At 47.9% G+C, this 17,777-nt stretch overlaps 1 protein-coding gene and 1 long non-coding RNA gene across 6 annotated transcripts in view; one reads left to right on the top strand and one right to left on the bottom strand.

Moving 5' to 3' along the window:
• The window catches only part of LOC306962938, a 162,344-nt gene that overhangs the window by 6,074 nt on the left and 138,493 nt on the right, over positions 1 to 17,777 (top strand). The window lies entirely within an intron of this gene.
• zdhhc2 (zDHHC palmitoyltransferase 2) overlaps positions 1 to 17,777 on the bottom strand; it is a 57,264-nt gene that overhangs the window by 24,323 nt on the left and 15,164 nt on the right. For all 5 annotated transcript variants that reach the window (XR_013792865.1, XR_013792866.1, XM_079556256.1 and 2 more), the window contains exon 3: positions 9,458 to 9,552. Coding sequence is in view for 3 of the 5 variants with exons in the window: in XM_079556256.1 (XP_079412382.1) it covers positions 9,458 to 9,552 (95 nt within the window). In the remaining 2 variants the exon portion in view is untranslated. The remainder of the gene's footprint in view (positions 1 to 9,457; positions 9,553 to 17,777) is intronic.

Here is a 17,777-nt window from a genome sequence, read left to right as displayed (position 1 = left end):
CTAACCCATTGAGATATTCTGCGGTCTTAATTGCCACAGTTTAAACATGAACATGGCCGGAAGATCAGAAGGTGAGGAGGACGCTCGTGTCCAAACGGAGAACGTGTTGATCAGAAACATCCTCTCAACAATCCAGAATAAACTGGGAGGGGACGCAGAGGAACGAGTTCGCAGGCTCAAATCTGTGGACATGTTCCTCAAAGAAGAATACACATGGGAACTGAGGACGCCCGAAGACCACGCCTCCACACGCCCTCAAGAGCCAAGCCAATCTCCCCAACCACAGACAGATGTTTTACAGAGGTGTGTGGAGAGCGAACAATCAGAGCAGGCCGTCGTGACAGAGGAAAGCCCTGAACTACAAGCAGACTGTGCCAATCTAGAAACACAAGTCAAAACGCTACAACTGAGCATAAGCTTTAAACAGAAGGTGAAGCAAACCCTGAAACTCAAACAGGACGACCGCTCTGTCATGGAACAGAGTCATGACAAACTCACAGAAGAGATACGTGTCCTCACGGAGCAGGACAAGGCTCTGGACAAGGAAGCTGACGAGCTCAGCAGAGGAATTCAGCTCAAAAAGTCAGCACTTCCCCAAGACTGCCTCGACTTAGAAGCGGAAAGAGACTCCATTCGTCAGGAAGTCGACGCCAAACAAAAACACGTCACTGAGCTCAAAGAAAGGCAGTCGGACGAGCACAGGATTTACGGAAAGCAACTTCAAGACGAGCTCGCGGCGGCGAAAGCCTGGAGAAGTGCTTTAGAAGTTGAGGAAACCAAGCTGAAAGCTCGCCTGCTCAAACAAGAGGAATTCAAAGTTCGGTGCAAAGAGTCGGAAAATGTCATTGAGAATGTTAAGAATGAAAACAAACAAATACAGGAAAATATCACGGAGATGATCATCAAATCGAGTGAGGCCGTCAATATGGAGATCAGGCTCACGGAGCTGTGGGAACAACAAGAGGTTCTGAAAGGAGAAAACAAGGCATTGAAGAACTGTTTGAAGCAGAATGAGAAGGTATGTGATGACTACATGATGTTTTTACCGAAGCACGAAGAGAAGTCCCGTGAACATGACGACTTGAGGAAAAGCAACGCCGCACTTGAGGAAAAAAATGCTCATATAAAGCGTGAATTAAGAAAGGCCAAAGCCAAAGCCGATAGTTACACAGCAACGATCACGGGCAGCGCTGGGCTCGAAGCTAAAAACAAACAATTGCTCAAGGAACAGCAAAGTTATGAAAAACAACTTCTGAAGCTTAACCTGGTGGATGAGACACATGAGCAGAAGCAGCAGGAGGCCACGGACGCTTCGAGAGAGGAAAACCAACGCTTACACGAAGAGATCGCTTCACTGGAGGAAAAGGTCACACGCAAGGAGGTGCTGTTAGCAAGAATCAAGAGACTGGAAATGGAGGAGAAGTCAATGAGCTCAACAAACGATTACATGAGGGAGAGGATCGTGTACTTACAGAAAGTAATGCAGCAGCAGATACCTTTACAAGAAACAATCAGTGACTACAAGGAAAGAGTTAATTCCCTGCAGCTGGACAAGCAGAGCCTTCAGAAGACGCACGAGGAGTTAACTGTGGAAGTCTGCACCCAGAACATCCGGCTGGCTGAAGTGAAGGCACTGGCGGGAGAGGAGAAGGCTTTGAAGACTCTGCAGAAGGAAGTTACAGCGAGGTTCATACACGACAGAGAGGAACGGGACGCCCAACAAAAACACGTCACTGAGCTCAAAGAAAGGCAGTCGGACGAGCACAGGATTTACGAAAAGCAACTTCAAGACGACCTGGCGGCGGCGAAAGCCTGTAGAAGTGCTTTAGAAGTTGAGGAAACCAAGCTGAAAGCTCGCCTGCTCAAACAAGAGGAATTCAAAGTTCGGTGTAAAGAGTCGGAAAATGTCATCGAGAATGTTAAGAATGAAAACAAACAAATGCAGGAACATATCACGGAGATGATCATCAAGTCGAGTGAGGCCGTCAATATGGAGATCCGGCTCACGGAGCTGTGGGAACAACAAGAGGTTCTGAAAGGAGAAAACAAGGCATTGAAGAACTGTTTGAAGCAGAATGAGAAGGTATGTGATGACTACATGATGTTTTTACCGAAGCACGAGGAGAAGTCCCGTGAACATGACGACTTGAGGAAAAGCAACGCCGCACTTGAGGAAAAAAATGCTCATATAAAGCGTGAATTAAGAAAGGCCAAAGCAAAAGCCGATAGTTACACAGCAACGATCACGGGCAGCGCTGGGCTCGAAGCTAAAAACAAACAATTGCTGAAGGAACAGCAAAGTTATGAAAAACAACTTCTGAAGCTTAACATGGTGGATGAGACACATGAGCAGAAGCAGCAGGAGGCCACGGACGCTTCGAGAGAGGAAAACCAACGCTTACACGAAGAGATCGCTTCACTGGAGGAAAAGGTCACACGCAAGGAGGTGCTGTTAGCAAGAATCAAGAGACTGGAAATGGAGGAGAAGTCAATGAGCTCAACAAACGATTACATGAGGGAGAGGATCGTGTACTTACAGAAAGTAATGCAGCAGCAGATACCTCTACAAGAAACAATCAGTGACTACAAGGAAAGAGTTAATTCCCTGCAGCTGGACAAGCAGAGCCTTCAGAAGACGCACGAGGAGTTAACTGTGGAAGTCTGCACCCAGAACATCCGGCTGGCTGAAGTGAAGGCACTGGCGGGAGAGGAGAAGGCTTTGAAGACTCTGCAGAAGGAAGTTACAGCGAGGTTCATACACGACAGAGAGGAACGGGACGCAAAGGACGGACGACTCCAGAGGGGGAGGGAGGGAGGGTTTGTAACAGCCGCTTTTAAAGGAACACTGAGATCTGTTCTTACCTGAGCTTAGACGCTGATGCTTAAGTGTCTGGTCTTTGTGCGTGCGCTCAGTCTCACAAAAAGACCAGAGATGTTGCTAGCATTTAGCCTCTCCCAGCCTGTTCCTATGGCCCCAAACGGCGGTGAGGTTAGAAGCCACCACGCTGTCTGTGTAAGCTCTCAGTCGTACAGGTAGTTGTCCATCTTCAATGAAGGTATTCAAATCGTCTTCTGTACTGGTGGTTGAAGTCTCGAACGTTTCATCCAAAAGTCTCGTCCAAAAGGCTTCGAAGCCTTTTGGACGAGACTTTTGGACGAGAGGCGAAACGTTCGAGACTTCAACCACCAGTACAGGTCTGTAGGTCTTCTGGTGAGAGGGTCCGTTAGGCGTGAAACAATTCAGTCATCTTCTGTGCTCTGGTTGAAGTGTTGAATGTTTCACCTCTCATCCAAAAGGCTTCGTCAGTAACACTAACGTTTTAGCTCGGCCCAACGATCGGATAAAGATCTGGTCTGTGGGCGGAGCTGTGCTTAGTGTTACTGACGAAGCCTTTTGGATGAGAGGTGAAACAGTCAACATTTCAACCAGAGCACAGAAGATGACTGAATTGTTTCACGCCTAACGGACCCTCTCACCAGAAGACCTACAGAACTGCACTGGTGGTTGAAGTCTCGAACGTTTCGCCTCTCGTCCAAAAGGCTTCGTTCAAAAGGCTTTGAAGCCCTTTGGACTTCAAGCACCAGTACAGAAGATGATTTGAATACCTTCATTGAAGATGGACAACTCCTGTATGACTGAGAGCTGAGAGCTGAGAGTGTGCGTGTGCGTGTCTATGGGGAGGGTGTGGGGTGAGCAGTGTTGTCTGTCTGGAAGAGTGGGTGGTTGGGTGGGTGGGAACTGCTTTTAATCTGTAAAGCACTTTGTGTTACAACTTTGTATAAAAAGCACTTTATAAATAAAGTTTTGATTGATTGACAAATGATCTCTATTGTGTAATTGGATGTACAATATCCCTCTGTCCCTTTTATGTCTCAAATTGAGCATAATCTTTTTATTTGAGTTTGAGTTATTTGACTAGAAAAGATTTATTTTGCCGTTTGACCAAGATTATTAGGCCCGAGCGACCTGCGGCGTAAGGGCCTATTGTGTCGCAACGCAGTGAACCTAAGTGCACGGAGCGCTGTCCCCATGTCAAACATAAACTCACCGTGTAAAACAGTGACTGCCCTTTATACTTATTATTGCATGAAAATGAATGGGGGCATATAGTGTGAATGGGGGTATATAGTGTTAATGGGGGTATATAGTGTTAATGGGGGTATATAGTGTTAATGGGGGTATATAGTGGATGACGAGCGCTTGTTCACAGCGCAGCGGTTAGTGCTCTCGCTTCACAGCTAGAAGGACCCAGGCCTTTCTGTGTGGAGTTTTCATGTTCTCCCCGTGTCTGCGTAGGTTTCCTCCGGTTTCCCCTACCACTAAAAACATGTACAATAGGCCAGGATGAATGATGTGTGTGAGTGAATGTATGGTGGTGTCAGAGGGTCCGTTGGCGCAGACGTGTGCAGTCGCGAAAGCGCTTCTGACAGTCTCCCCCAGGGGAAACTGAAGCTACAAACGTAGTTTTACCACCACCGAGTATGGAGTGAATGTACAATTGTCTCATGTAAAGCGCTTTGTGACTATGTCTGTGAAAGGCGCTATATAAATAAAGATCTTCTTCTTCTTCTGGATGGTCAGATGGATGGAGGAGTGGATGTTCCCAACAAGGCTGTGACGTCAGTAAGGAGGGGGCGGAGTCATTTTTTAGGCCAGAATCATAGGGAGAGAGCTGGTCGGCCCCTTTAGAATCCCTGAAGGTGTGAAAATGGCCTCTGAAAAATATGTGGAGTTTCTGACTGACCACTGTCTTCTATGCTACAGAAAGAAGAGCCGTGTTTTCCCGAACAAGATCCTCTTCATCATGACAACGCACCATGTCCTGCTGTAAGGAATACCTCTGCATCACTGGCTGCTATGGGCATAAAAGGAGAGAAACTCATGATGTGGGGGGTCCACATCATGAGTTTCTCCTCCCCTGACTTCAACCCTGTTGAGAACCTTTGGAGCGTCAACAAGACAAACATCTTTGAGGGTGGGAGGCAGTTTTCATCCAAACAGCAGCTCTGGGAGGTTATTCTAACATCCTGCAAAGAAATCCAAGCAGAAACTCTACAAAAACTCACAAGTTTAATGGATTTAAGAATTTTGAAGCTGCTCAAAGAAGGTCCTATGGTGAAATATAACTTGACCTATTGAGATGTTTTTGATTGAAATAGGATTTGATTTCAGTAAATATGACCTCCTAATGCTGCAAATTCAACAAATGACCATCTTCAGTTAATTACAAGCTTTAAAATGTATTGGAACGATGAGTTGCATAATAATTTGGAACAGTAGATTTTTTTTTTTTTTACTATATTAATTTTTGAAAAATAATCATCTGGAACGCGGTGTTCACATTTTTCTCTGTATAATGTATAAATTAAGTGCAGAGTTCTCAGCAATGACAATTTTATTTTATTTTTTCTGACAAAAACTTTGTCAGATACCGAGAGGGCACGTTAGCGCATTCCAAAAATCCTAAAACTAAGACCCTATTGAAAAATCAAAAAAAACAAACAAACATAGAAGCAGCAGCAATACCGTAAATTCAGATTGAGGGAGACAAGAGGGGCTTTAGGCAGGGCGGTCGGCGAGGGCCCATAATCGCAGATTGCGGACATATTTTATGTTGTTCTGGTGAGTTGAAATGAATCCACACATGTTTTTCACAATAAATGGCTTCACAACATCACTGACGATGAGTGAAAAAAAGTGTTTTTTCGTTCATATTCTTTGAGAAACGGCCCAAAAAAATCCACCAAACTTATTGGCACAACTGTATGAAACAGGAGAAACTGTAAACTTTACACAGAAAATCACAGCATCATCTGCATCAGTAAAAGCACTAGTTTAGTCCTGGTTTAGTCCTGGTTTAGTCCTGCTTTAGACCTGCTTTAGTCCTGCTTTAGTCCTGCTTTAGTCCTGCTTTAGTCCTGCTTTAGTCCTGCTTTAGACCTGCTTTAGTCCTGCTTTAGTCCTGCTTTAGTCCTGCTTTAGACCTGCTTTAGTCCTGCTTTAGTCCTGCTTTAGTCCTGCTTTAGTCCTGCTTCAGTCCTGCTTCAGTCCTGCTTCAGTCCTGCTTCAGTCCTGCTTTAGTCCTGCTTTAGACCTGCTTTAGTCCTGCTTTAGTCCTGCTTTAGTCCTGCTTTAGACCTGCTTTAGTCCTGTTTTAGTCCTGCTTTAGTCCTGTTTTAGTCCTGCTTTAGTCCTGCTTTAGTCCTGCTTTAGTCCTGCTTTAGTCCTGCTTTAGTCCTGCTTTAGACCTGGTTTAGTCCTGCTTTAGACCTGCTTTAGTCCTGCTTTAGTCCTGCTTTAGTCCTGCTTTAGTCCTGCTTTAGTCCTGCTTTAGTCCTGCTTTAGTCCTGCTTTAGACCTGCTTTAGTCCTGCTTTAGTCCTGCTTTAGTCCTGCTTCAGTCCTGCTTCAGTCCTGCTTTAGACCTGCTTTAGTCCTGCTTTAGTCCTGCTTTAGTCCTGCTTTAGTCCTGCTTTAGTCCTGCTTCAGTCCTGCTTTAGACCTGCTTTAGTCCTGCTTTAGACCTGCTTTAGTCCTGCTTTAGTCCTGCTTTAGTCCTGCTTTAGACCTGGTTTAGTCCTGCTTTAGACCTGCTTTAGACCTGCTTTAGTCCTGCTTTAGTCCTGCTTTAGTCCTGCTTTAGTCCTGCTTCAGTCCTGCTTCAGTCCTACTTCAGTCCTGCTTTAGACCTGCTTTAGACCTGCTTTAGACCTGCTTTAGACCTGCTTTAGTCCTGCTTTAGTCCTGCTTTAGTCCTGCTTTAGACCTGCTTTAGTCCTGCTTTAGACCTGCTTTAGTCCTGCTTTAGTCCTGCTTTAGTCCTGCTTTAGTCCTGCTTCAGTCCTGCTTCAGTCCTGCTTCAGACCTGCTTTAGTCCTGCTTTAGACCTGCTTTAGTCCCGCTTTAGACCCGCTTTAGTCCCGCTTTAGTCCCGCTTTAGTCCCGCTTTAGTCCCGCTTCAGTCCTGCTTCAGTCCTGCTTTAGACCTGCTTTAGTCCTGCTTTAGTCCTGCTTTAGTCCTGCTTTAGACCTGCTTTAGTCCTGTTTTAGTCCTGCTTTAGTCCTGTTTTAGTCCTGCTTTAGTCCTGCTTTAGACCTGTTTTAGTCCTGCTTTAGTCCTGTTTTAGTCCTGCTTCAGTCCTGCTTCAGTCCTGCTTCAGTCCTGCTTCAGTCCTGCTTCAGTCCTGCTTCAGTCCTGCTTTAGTCCTGCTTCAGTCCTGCTTCAGTCCTGCTTCAGTCCTGCTTCAGTCCTGCTTCAGTCCTGCTTTAGACCTGCTTTAGACCTGCTTTAGTCCTGCTTTAGTCCTGCTTTAGTCCTGCTTCAGTCCTGCTTCAGTCCTGCTTCAGTCCTGCTTCAGTCCTGCTTCAGTCCTGCTTTAGACCTGCTTTAGACCTGCTTTAGTCCTGCTTTAGTCCTGCTTTAGTCCTGCTTTAGTCCTGCTTTAGTCCTGCTTTAGACCTGCTTTAGTCCTGCTTTAGCCCTGCTTTAGCCCTGCTTTAGTCCTGCTTTAGTCCTGCTTCAGTCCTGCTTCAGTCCTGCTTCAGTCCTGCTTCAGTCCTGCTTTAGTCCTGCTTTAGACCTGCTTTAGTCCTGCTTTAGTCCCGCTTTAGTCCCGCTTTAGTCCCGCTTTAGTCCTGCTTCAGTCCTGCTTTTAGTCCCGCTTCAGTCCCGCTTTAGTCCCGCTTTAGTCCCGCTTCAGTCCCGCTTCAGTCCCGCTTTAGTCCCGCTTTAGTCCCGCTTCAGTCCCGCTTCAGTCCCGCTTCAGTCCCGCTTTAGTCCCGCTTTAGTCCCGTTTTAGTCCCGCTTTAGTCCCGCTTTAGTCCCGCTTTAGTCCCGTTTTAGTCCCGCTTTAGTCCCGCTTTAGACCCGCTTTAGTCCTGCTTTAGACCTGCTTTAGTCCTGCTTTAGTCCTGCTTTAGTCCTGCTTCAGTCCTGCTTCAGTCCTGCTTCAGTCCTGCTTTAGTCCCGCTTCAGTCCCGCTTCAGTCCCGCTTCAGTCCCGCTTCAGTCCCGCTTTAGTCCCGCTTTAGTCCCGCTTCAGTCCCGCTTCAGTCCCGCTTTAGTCCCGCTTTAGTCCCGCTTTAGTCCCGCTTTAGTCCCGCTTTAGACCTGCTTTAGTCCTGCTTTAGTCCTGCTTCAGTCCTGCTTCAGTCCTGCTTCAGTCCTGCTTTAGTCCTGCTTCAGTCCCGCTTCAGTCCCGCTTCAGTCCTGCTTCAGTCCTGCTTTAGTCCTGCTTTAGTCCCGCTTCAGTCCCGCTTCAGTCCCGCTTTAGTCCCGCTTTAGTCCCGCTTTAGTCCCGCTTTAGTCCTGCTTTAGACCTGCTTTAGTCCTGCTTTAGTCCTGCTTCAGTCCTGCTTTAGTCCCGCTTCAGTCCCGCTTCAGTCCTGCTTTAGTCCTGCTTTAGTCCTGCTTTAGACCTGCTTTAGTCCTGCTTTAGTCCTGCTTTAGTCCTGCTTTAGTCCTGCTTTAGACCTGCTTTAGTCCTGCTTTAGTCCTGGTCAGGACAGTATTATAAGATGTCCATTGAAGTGCTGTCTTGTCTGAGCATGTTTCGATCACATGTCGACACAATAACCTACTTCCTGAAGTCGTCTGAGTCACTGAAATAAAGCGTCTTTGTCCAGAGCGGCTCCAGGGCCGAGCACAAGACTGAACCAGGACTTGGACAAGACTAAACCAAGACTGAGCAGAGGCTAAACCAAGGACTGAACCAGGACTTGGACAAGACTAAACTAAGGCTGAGCAGAGGCTAAACCAAGGACTGAACCAGGACTCGGACAAGACTAAACTAAGACTGAGCAGAGGCTAAACCGAGGACTGAACCAGGACTTGGACAAGACTAAACTAAGACTGAGCAGAGGCTAAACCAAGGACTGACCCAGGACTCGGACAAGACTAAACTAAGACTGAGCAGAGGCTAAACCGAGGACTGAACCAGGACTCGGACAAGACTAAACTAAGACTGAGCAGAGGCTAAACCAAGGACTGACCCAGGACTCGGACAAGACTAAACTAAGACTGAGCAGAGGCTAAACCAAGGACTGACCCAGGACTTGGACAAGACTAAACTAAGACTGAGCAGAGGCTAAACCCAGGACTGAACCAGGACTTGGACAAGACTAAACTAAGACTGAGCAGAGGCTAAACCCAGGACTGAACCAGGACTTGGACAAGACTAAACTAAGACTGAGCAGAGGCTAAACCGAGGACTGAACCAGGACTTGGACAAGGCTGAACCAAGGACTGAACCAGGACTCGGACAAGACTAAACTAAGACTGAGCAGAGGCTAAACCAAGGACTGAACCGGGACTTGGACAAGACTAAACCAAGACTGAGCAGAGGCTAAACCGAGGACTGAACCAGGACTTGGACAAGACTAAACCAAGACTGAGCAGAGGCTAAACCAAGGACTGACCCAGGGAGTAAGGACAGCGCTGTAAAGTATCTGAGACTGACCTCCTTGAGCGGGTTCATGGGCTGGGTGAAGATGGTTTGCCAGTAGGCCCACACGAACATGACGAAGACCACGTGGTACACCAGCAGATACACCACTGAGGAAAACACAGAGCCATTAACAAACTCTTCACTAACTCGGCCTCATTTGATCATAAGAAAATGTTTGAGCTCATGTGACAAACCAGGCGCCGACGATCTCATGCTCACTTTAAGCAGAAACTAAATGTTTAACTACTTGACACTTTTAGGTTTTAACTGTGCAAAGGTGATGAATTATTCTGAAGGCAATAAAACATTTTACAGGTTTAACAGTCTGTTTATTACTATCTCTACATTCAGGGCGAAACAAGACCCCTCCGCTTCGCGTCGGCGTCCGGTTCGCCCTGTCGGTGCTTATTTTCCCGATAATGACCAGCGTTCTATACATTATCCCTTACTTACAATAGAGCTCCACAGTCCCGCCCCCTGTGGTCCTGTTGCTCCGGAAGCAAAAAATCTCCGTCTACACGACCGTCGATTTTCCAAAAATTCAAATATTAAGAGTTTAACATCAGCGCAAAAGCTGATCAGCTCTGTAGCAATTCGTGACCATGAAATGTTTCATTTTAATCCAAAAAGAAGACGACATGTTGAAGAAAAGGCAAAGGTACAAGGCTGTGACATCATTCACTTCCTGACTATAGAAACTCCGTATCCCAAGAACCATTGCGACATCGCGCCCGCTGGTCAAGGCAACCAGGTTTTCAGCAAACACGGCCAGTTTCTTTTACTTTGCGACAAAAGTTCTATATTATTTCACTATTAAACAATCTGAATCCTGCTAATGGGAATAAAAATGATCGGTGGTTCTTTAAATTGGATCGTTGGGAACATTTGTTTGATCCTTCTGACGTTTTTCTTACTCTCAGTGTTAGACATGGATAAAATGTGAACTATCTGCCTGCTTTATGTTTTAATACATTGTTTATGTCTGAAAGCCTATTTTGTTCAGCACTGAGTTTTCCGAAGTGTGCTTGAACGCCCCATCATGTGAGCAGCGCATGTACAGCTAGTGCGCTGTTCAGTTCGTGCTCAGAGATGAGAGCAAATGACAGGACCACTTTTCCTTTACTTTGTGTGCGTTTATGAAACTCAGGTGAGTTTTTGTTGTTTGCTGTAACATATTTGGGGAGCAAGGTGGTGAGAATGTTTGGAGTTTCTGTCACTTGTGCTACCTGATGCGTATTATTGATGCGTGACCAATTAAGCACCTTTCACGAGGCTGCGCCATGTTATTTGGGCATCATGTTTATTATGTTAAATAATTAGCCTTGGAAATGTGTTCTTATTGCCTTTTCTATGTTTCTAAGTTGAGCACTACTGTGTTAGAGTGCTGTAAATTATTATTTATGTACTTTGCTAACTGTAATGAGGAAACCAGGCATAGTTATTTTATTTACATTTATTATTTAAAGACCAGTATTTTAATTACTATATTTTCCTTTGTTTTCTTTGTACCCAGACCACACACACATACGCACGTGGAAACCCTGTATACTCCTCGCTGCTGAAATAAAGTTGAAGAAAGATTCTCTGACCGGAGTCGTCTGTAGTGCTCCTACCCTAACCACTAGTCCAAACTTTACATGGTCCTTCGAGCCGGATTAGGGTTCCCCCGTCACTATGGAGTCAGCAACTGATCAGCAGTCGGAGTCATCAGTCCGACTGAAGAGGGACACTCGTCCACCTGTACATTTGGCCGATTATGAAATCACTCTTCTGCCCTCTCAAGAGCCTGTGGCCCAAGCCTCCTCTACCCCCGTAGGACAACCAGGCCAGGCTCAGTCAGTCAGAGCTAAGAGTGTGAAAAGTTTCCGGTCAGCTGCACATTCACGACGGTCCTCTCAAGCATCTCATGGTCTCCATACTATATTTCGAAGTACGTCTGATATACATGCAGCTGCGTTAGAGGAGGAGATCAAAGGATTGGAGCTCGCCGACCTTCAAGAGGAAATAGAAGAGGGGAGGAAAGCTGACTTGGAGGCTGCAGCATTGGATGCACAAGCCAGAGAAGGACAGCGGCTACAAGAGGAAGCACATCTGGCTAAAGAGAGAATAGCTAGAGAGATGGGAAGACGCAGACGCTTGAAGAAGCTTGAGAAGGAGGTACACATTGCCAGTCTTGTAAAGACCTACTTATCAGAGACGAATGATGATGCCTTGTCTACTGCGTCGGCTCCCGCTTCGTTCTCCCTGCTACCTCTGTCACAATTTGGTCAACAGCCGCCTCCGGTGCCATTGGTCCTCACTCAGCATCCACCTGTGCAACAGCCAAATCCAACACTAGTTCAGGTACCACCTCTCTCCACTGTTTCCGCACAGATATTAGCACCACCTGCTAATCCCGTCATGAGTGCTCAGCCCAGTGTTCCTGCTATCGCAGCACCAGTTTCTGTACTTCCACCTGCATCTGTCTCATTCGTGCCCGTGATCCCCACGGTAACTACCCAGGCAGTTGGAGCGCCACCAACAACGAGGTCCGCTGTTACAACTACTCTCCCATCTCAGTACCTAGGAGTTCCGGCTACCGGTGGAGGTTTCCTAATGCCACCACGAGCAGCTACAGTGGCACCGCCACCTCCTGCAGTACAGTATGCTCACTCTAGTATACCAGCTGCAACACCAGTTCCTGTGGCACCACCCTGGACCTACCCAGGGATGGAGACCCTGATTGCTACGTCTTACGGCATTCCCAAACCGACACTTCCCTTCTTCGAGAGTGGTAAAGAAAGCGATTTCGCACTTTTGAAGATGGCGCTCGACAACTTGATGAACAGTCACCCCCATCTCAGCGAGCACTATAAATATCAAGTTCTCCTGAGTCAGCTCAAGCTCCAGAGTGCTCTGCAGTTGGCCAAATCATACATGTACGACCCCGCACCGTACACAGCTGCATTGGGAGCTCTGCAAGACAAATATGGCCAGCCAAGACAACTGGTCCAAAGTGAACTAGGGGCAATACTCAACTCACCAGCCATCAAGTCAGGAGACGCCGAGGCATTCGACTCCTTCGCCCTCTCAGTCCAGTCGCTTGTCGGTATGCTGCGCACTTTAGAGGGACCTGTTGGATACGAGCTCAAGTGTGGTTCCCATGTCGACCGTCTCTTAAGCAAGATGTCTCCTTCCCACAGAGATGGATTTGTGGAATATTGTCTCGTTCGTGGCATCCTGCAGCCAGGTTCAGAGCTCACCTACTCTCTGCCCGACCTCGCTGCGTGGCTCCAGATGAAAGCTCAAGCCAAGCGTCTTGCCAGTCGAGCTACTCTTCTCTACAACTCTACAGGGCCTTCCCCTCCAAAGAGAGACCAACGTAGTTCAAAGCCTAAAGATAAGACGGCGTCAGTCTTTTTCTGCTCAGGAGAGACAGCCGACAAGGATACCTCTCAGTCAAAGTCCCAAACTTTCAAACCCAGTCCTTATTGCCCGTTCTGCAACAATAAGGAGCACTATCTTAACTCATGCCTCGACTTCAAGAAATTGTCTACCGCTGAGATTAAGAAGTGGATCCAGGAAGGTGACAGATGTTGGAAATGCGGCCGAAACCACAAAGCTACTGCCTGTACACTCAAACGCCCATGTAGGACTTGCAAAGAAAAACACCTTACAGTTTTACATGACGCCATCCAAGAGGCATCGCAGAAAGTGCTGATGGTCAGTAATCCTAAGCCCACTGTCTACATTGAGCAGCCCAGAAGCCCTCAGAGAGTGTTGCTGAAAGTTGTCAAAGTGCTTCTGCATCATGGAGATCGCGTATTAGAGACATTTGCAGTGCTCGATGATGGTTCGGAGAGAACGATTATCCTCCCACAAGCTGTAGAGCAACTACAACTCTCTAAACATCCAGAGACACTTCATCTGAGAACAGTCCAGCAAGAGGTTAAGGAGCTGAAAGGTTCCTCAGTCAGCCTTCATGTATCTCCCATCTTCAAACCAAACAAGAAGTTTTGGATTCAGCAGGCTTTCACTGCAGAAAGTCTGAGCTTATCTGAGCACACGTATCCAGTAGCAGCTCTTCAGAAGCGCTATGAGCATCTCAAAGGACTTCCTTTGACGCCTATCCACAGAGCCCAACCTCTACTCCTCATCGGCTCAGATATGCCTCAGCTCCTCACTCCGACACAGCCAGTCAGAGCAGGTCCATCTGGTGGTCCCATGGCAATCTGCACTAGGCTAGGCTGGTCCTTGCAAGGTCCTTCTGACATCCTGCCAGTCTCGTCTCACCAGCCATCCTGTCTGCACATCGCCACCGAGTCTTCATATACTGAACTCCTCAGGAATGTGGAACGCCTATGGCACATTGACACAGTCCCTTACGTCAGTGAGAAGACTGCAACGCGTTCCAAGCAAGATCAGCAGGCCCTCATACTTCTACAGACAGCCTCCGAACGTGTATCTGTCGACGGTACCCAGCGCTACGCTACTCCACTGTTGCGTCGTCAACCAGTCATCCCACTCTGTGCTCCGCAAGAGGCCGTGATGCCCAACCTACGCAGCACTGAACGCCGGTTGGCTAAGGACACGGTTCGAGCAGCCTCATACTGCAAGGAGATGGATAAACTTGTTCAGTCCGGTTATGTCGCAGAGATCTCTACAGAAGAGGCAGCCAAGTCTACAGAGGCGTGGTATGTACCCCATCATATGGTGCACCACAATGGAAAGGACAGAGTAGTCTTCAACTGTTCCTTTTCCTTCAATGGCCTGTCCCTTAATGACCAACTCCTGCCAGGACCAACGCTTGGTCCGACCATGATTGGAGTCCTGATGCGGTTCCGATGTCATGCTGTAGCCATAAGTGGAGATATTAAGTCGATGTTCCACCAGATCCGCTTGCTGCCCAGTGATAAACCACTCTTACGCTTCCTGTGGCGGGACATGCAGAGGACATCTGAACCACACATATTCCAATGGGAGGTGCTACCATTCGGAACGACGTGCAGTCCCTGTTGCGCCGTCTTTGCTCTGCAGCAACACGTCAGGGACCATGAACCACCAGACTCTCCACTCATGCACGTGATCGAGCACTCGTTCTATGTCGACAATTGCCTTCACAGTGTGAGGAAAGCTGAAGAAGCCAAGGCTCTGGTCGATGATCTGCGAGCACTTCTGAGCAAGGGAGGTTTCGAGATTCGACAATGGGCTAGTAACGTGCCTGACGTTGTCGCACACCTACCTCCTGAAGCACAGTCGGCTAGCAGTGAGCTATGGTTATCCAAGGCCAGTGACAACCTCCAAGAGCCCGCGCTTGGACTCTGCTGGGATTGTTTGAACGACACTCTGAGTTACAAGCATCGTCACTCCGAGCCATCAGCCGCCACCCTTCGCAACGTCTACAGTGTCCTTGCCAAACTTTACGACCCATTGGGCTACATTGTGCCATTCACCACAAGATGTAAAGTGCTTGTTCAGGACATGTGGAAGGCAAACATTGGCTGGGACGACAAGATCCAACCCGCTGATCTTCTGGAGAAATGGTCAAGTTGGGTGCAGGAAATTCCCACTCTGCAACATCTCAAGCTGCCTCGTCCTTATGCACCAGCCACCGCCGACACGGCAAATGCAACACGTCGCATCCACATCTTCTGTGATGCCTCGGAGCGCGCCTATGGATCAGTAGCCTACATGCAGACGACAGATGACAGTCAACAAATCTATGTCTCCTTCGTTTTTGCCAGATCGAGAGTCGCACCCCGTAAGCAGCTGTCCATCCCGCGTCTCGAGCTCAGTGCTGCACTTACAGGCGCACAGCTGGCTAGAGTGATAGAGACAGAGCTTGAAGTATCACCGGAGGACATCACTCTTTGGTCAGATTCCACAACCGTTCTGTATTGGATCAAATCAGAATCCTGTCGTTACAAAGTGTTCGTGGGAACACGTGTCGCAGAAATCCAGAATCTGACCAACCCTGGTCAATGGCGGTATGTTGACACTCTAAGCAATCCAGCTGATGATATAACCCGCGGACTCACTCTGCAAGAGATGGTACAAGATCATCGCTGGAACAAAGGTCCACATTTCCTCCGTCTGTCAGAGAGAGAGTGGCCCACCATGCCAGCATCTGAGTCAGAGCCAGACACCGTAGAGTTAAGAAAGTCTGCCTTCGTGGGAACTGTCTCCAGCATCTTTCCCACACAACTTCCTGACTCCAGTAAGTTCTCCACCTGGAAAGAGCTTCTTAAGGAAACCGCTAGCTCCCTTCATGGGGCGGCTGATGCCAGTACTACAGCACCATGTCCTGCTGCCGATTTTCTGCAAGCAGAGAAGTTGATGTTACAAAGGGCTCAAGAGGACCTCTTTGCTGAAGAATACAGGGCTCTCAGAGCTGGACATACCCTGCCTTCAAACAGTCGTCTCTCATCTCTGTCACCAGAGTACGATGTAGCCACAGAGCTACTCAGAGTCGGTGGCAGGTTGAGGAATGCTGAAGGACTAGATCTGGATACCATCCACCCAGTTATCCTGGACCCAAGTCACCCTGTGACAAAGCTCATCATCAAGGATACTGATGAGTCACTACTGCACCCTGGGCCAGAGCGAGTTCTTGCCGAGCTCAGACGCAGATTTTGGATCATCCGCGGCAGAGAGGCCATTCGGAAACATCAACATTCATGTCTGGAGTGCCAACGTTGGAGAGCAAAACCTGACGTGCCGAAGATGGCCGATTATCCACCAGCTCGACTACGACTCCATAAGCCACCATTCTATTCAACCGGAGTTGATTGCTTTGGACCTTTCCAAGTGAGGATCGGTCGCCGCACTGAAAAAAGGTGGGGCATTGTCTACAAATGCATGACAACTCGCTCGGTGCATCTGGATCTGTTGGAGAGCCTTGATACAGACGCTTTCCTGCTGTCACTAAGAAGATTCATCTCTCGACGTGGCAAACCGTTCGAACTCCTCATGGACAATGGTACCAACTTTGTCGGTGGAGAGAGAGAGTTGCGTGAAGCCGTCGCTGCCATGGCACCTCAGTGGAGAGAGCAACTTGCTGGACAGCAGATATCCTTCCGATTCAATCCTCCGAGTGCTCCTCACTTTGGTGGCACATGGGAGAGGGAAGTGAAATCTATCAAGACTGCACTTCGCGTTGTCCTAAAAGACCAGACTGTTCCTGAACCTGTCCTGATGACAACCCTAGTGGAGGACGAAGGCATAATGAATGCGAAACCCCTAGGCTACTTGTCATCAGATGCTTCTGATCCAGACCCGGTCACGCCTAACCTCCTCCTTATGGGCCGTCACGACTCGTCTCTTCCTCAAGCTGTTTACGACCCCAGTGACCTCGGGAGAAGACGTTGGAGGCACAGCCAAGCCATCGCCGATCGCTTCTGGTCATCCTTCATCAGTCACTACCTTCCAGGGCTGCAAGAGCGCAGTAAGTGGAGGAAAGACGGTAAGGCACTCTCCACAGGCGACGTTGTCTTAATCGTGGATCCTCAACACCCCCGAGCGTCGTGGCCTGTAGGCCGGATTACCCAGACCCATCCAGGAGCAGATGGACGCGTACGGACTGCCAGCGTTCAAGTGAAGGACCGCACCTACGTTCGTCCAGTCGCCCGGCTCATCCTGCTCCCAGCTCTCGAGGACAAAGACGAAGAAGAAACCACCAAATAGACTTTCTCCTATTCTTTCAACTGCCGTGCGGACAGTTGGGGGCGGCTTTGTCTGAAAGCCTATTTTGTTCAGCACTGAGTTTTCCGAAGTGTGCTTGAACGCCCCATCATGTGAGCAGCGCATGTACAGCTAGTGCGCTGTTCAGTTCGTGCTCAGAGATGAGAGCAAATGACAGGACCACTTTTCCTTTACTTTGTGTGCGTTTATGAAACTCAGGTGAGTTTTTGTTGTTTGCTGTAACATATTTGGGGAGCAAGGTGGTGAGAATGTTTGGAGTTTCTGTCACTTGTGCTACCTGATGCGTATTATTGATGCGTGACCAATTAAGCACCTTTCACGAGGCTGCGCCATGTTATTTGGGCATCATGTTTATTATGTTAAATAATTAGCCTTGGAAATGTGTTCTTATTGCCTTTTCTATGTTTCTAAGTTGAGCACTACTGTGTTAGAGTGCTGTAAATTATTATTTATGTACTTTGCTAACTGTAATGAGGAAACCAGGCATAGTTATTTTATTTACATTTATTATTTAAAGACCAGTATTTTAATTACTATATTTTCCTTTGTTTTCTTTGTACCCAGACCACACACACATACGCACGTGGAAACCCTGTATACTCCTCGCTGCTGAAATAAAGTTGAAGAAAGATTCTCTGACCGGAGTCGTCTG

The sequence above is a fragment of the Gobius niger genome (genome assembly GCF_951799975.1).
Source record: "Gobius niger genome assembly, chromosome: 5".
Taxonomy (NCBI): domain Eukaryota; kingdom Metazoa; phylum Chordata; class Actinopteri; order Gobiiformes; family Gobiidae; genus Gobius; species Gobius niger.
The sequence above is the reverse complement of the archived record's forward strand: the minus strand, read 5'-3'. Positions and strand labels throughout refer to the sequence as shown.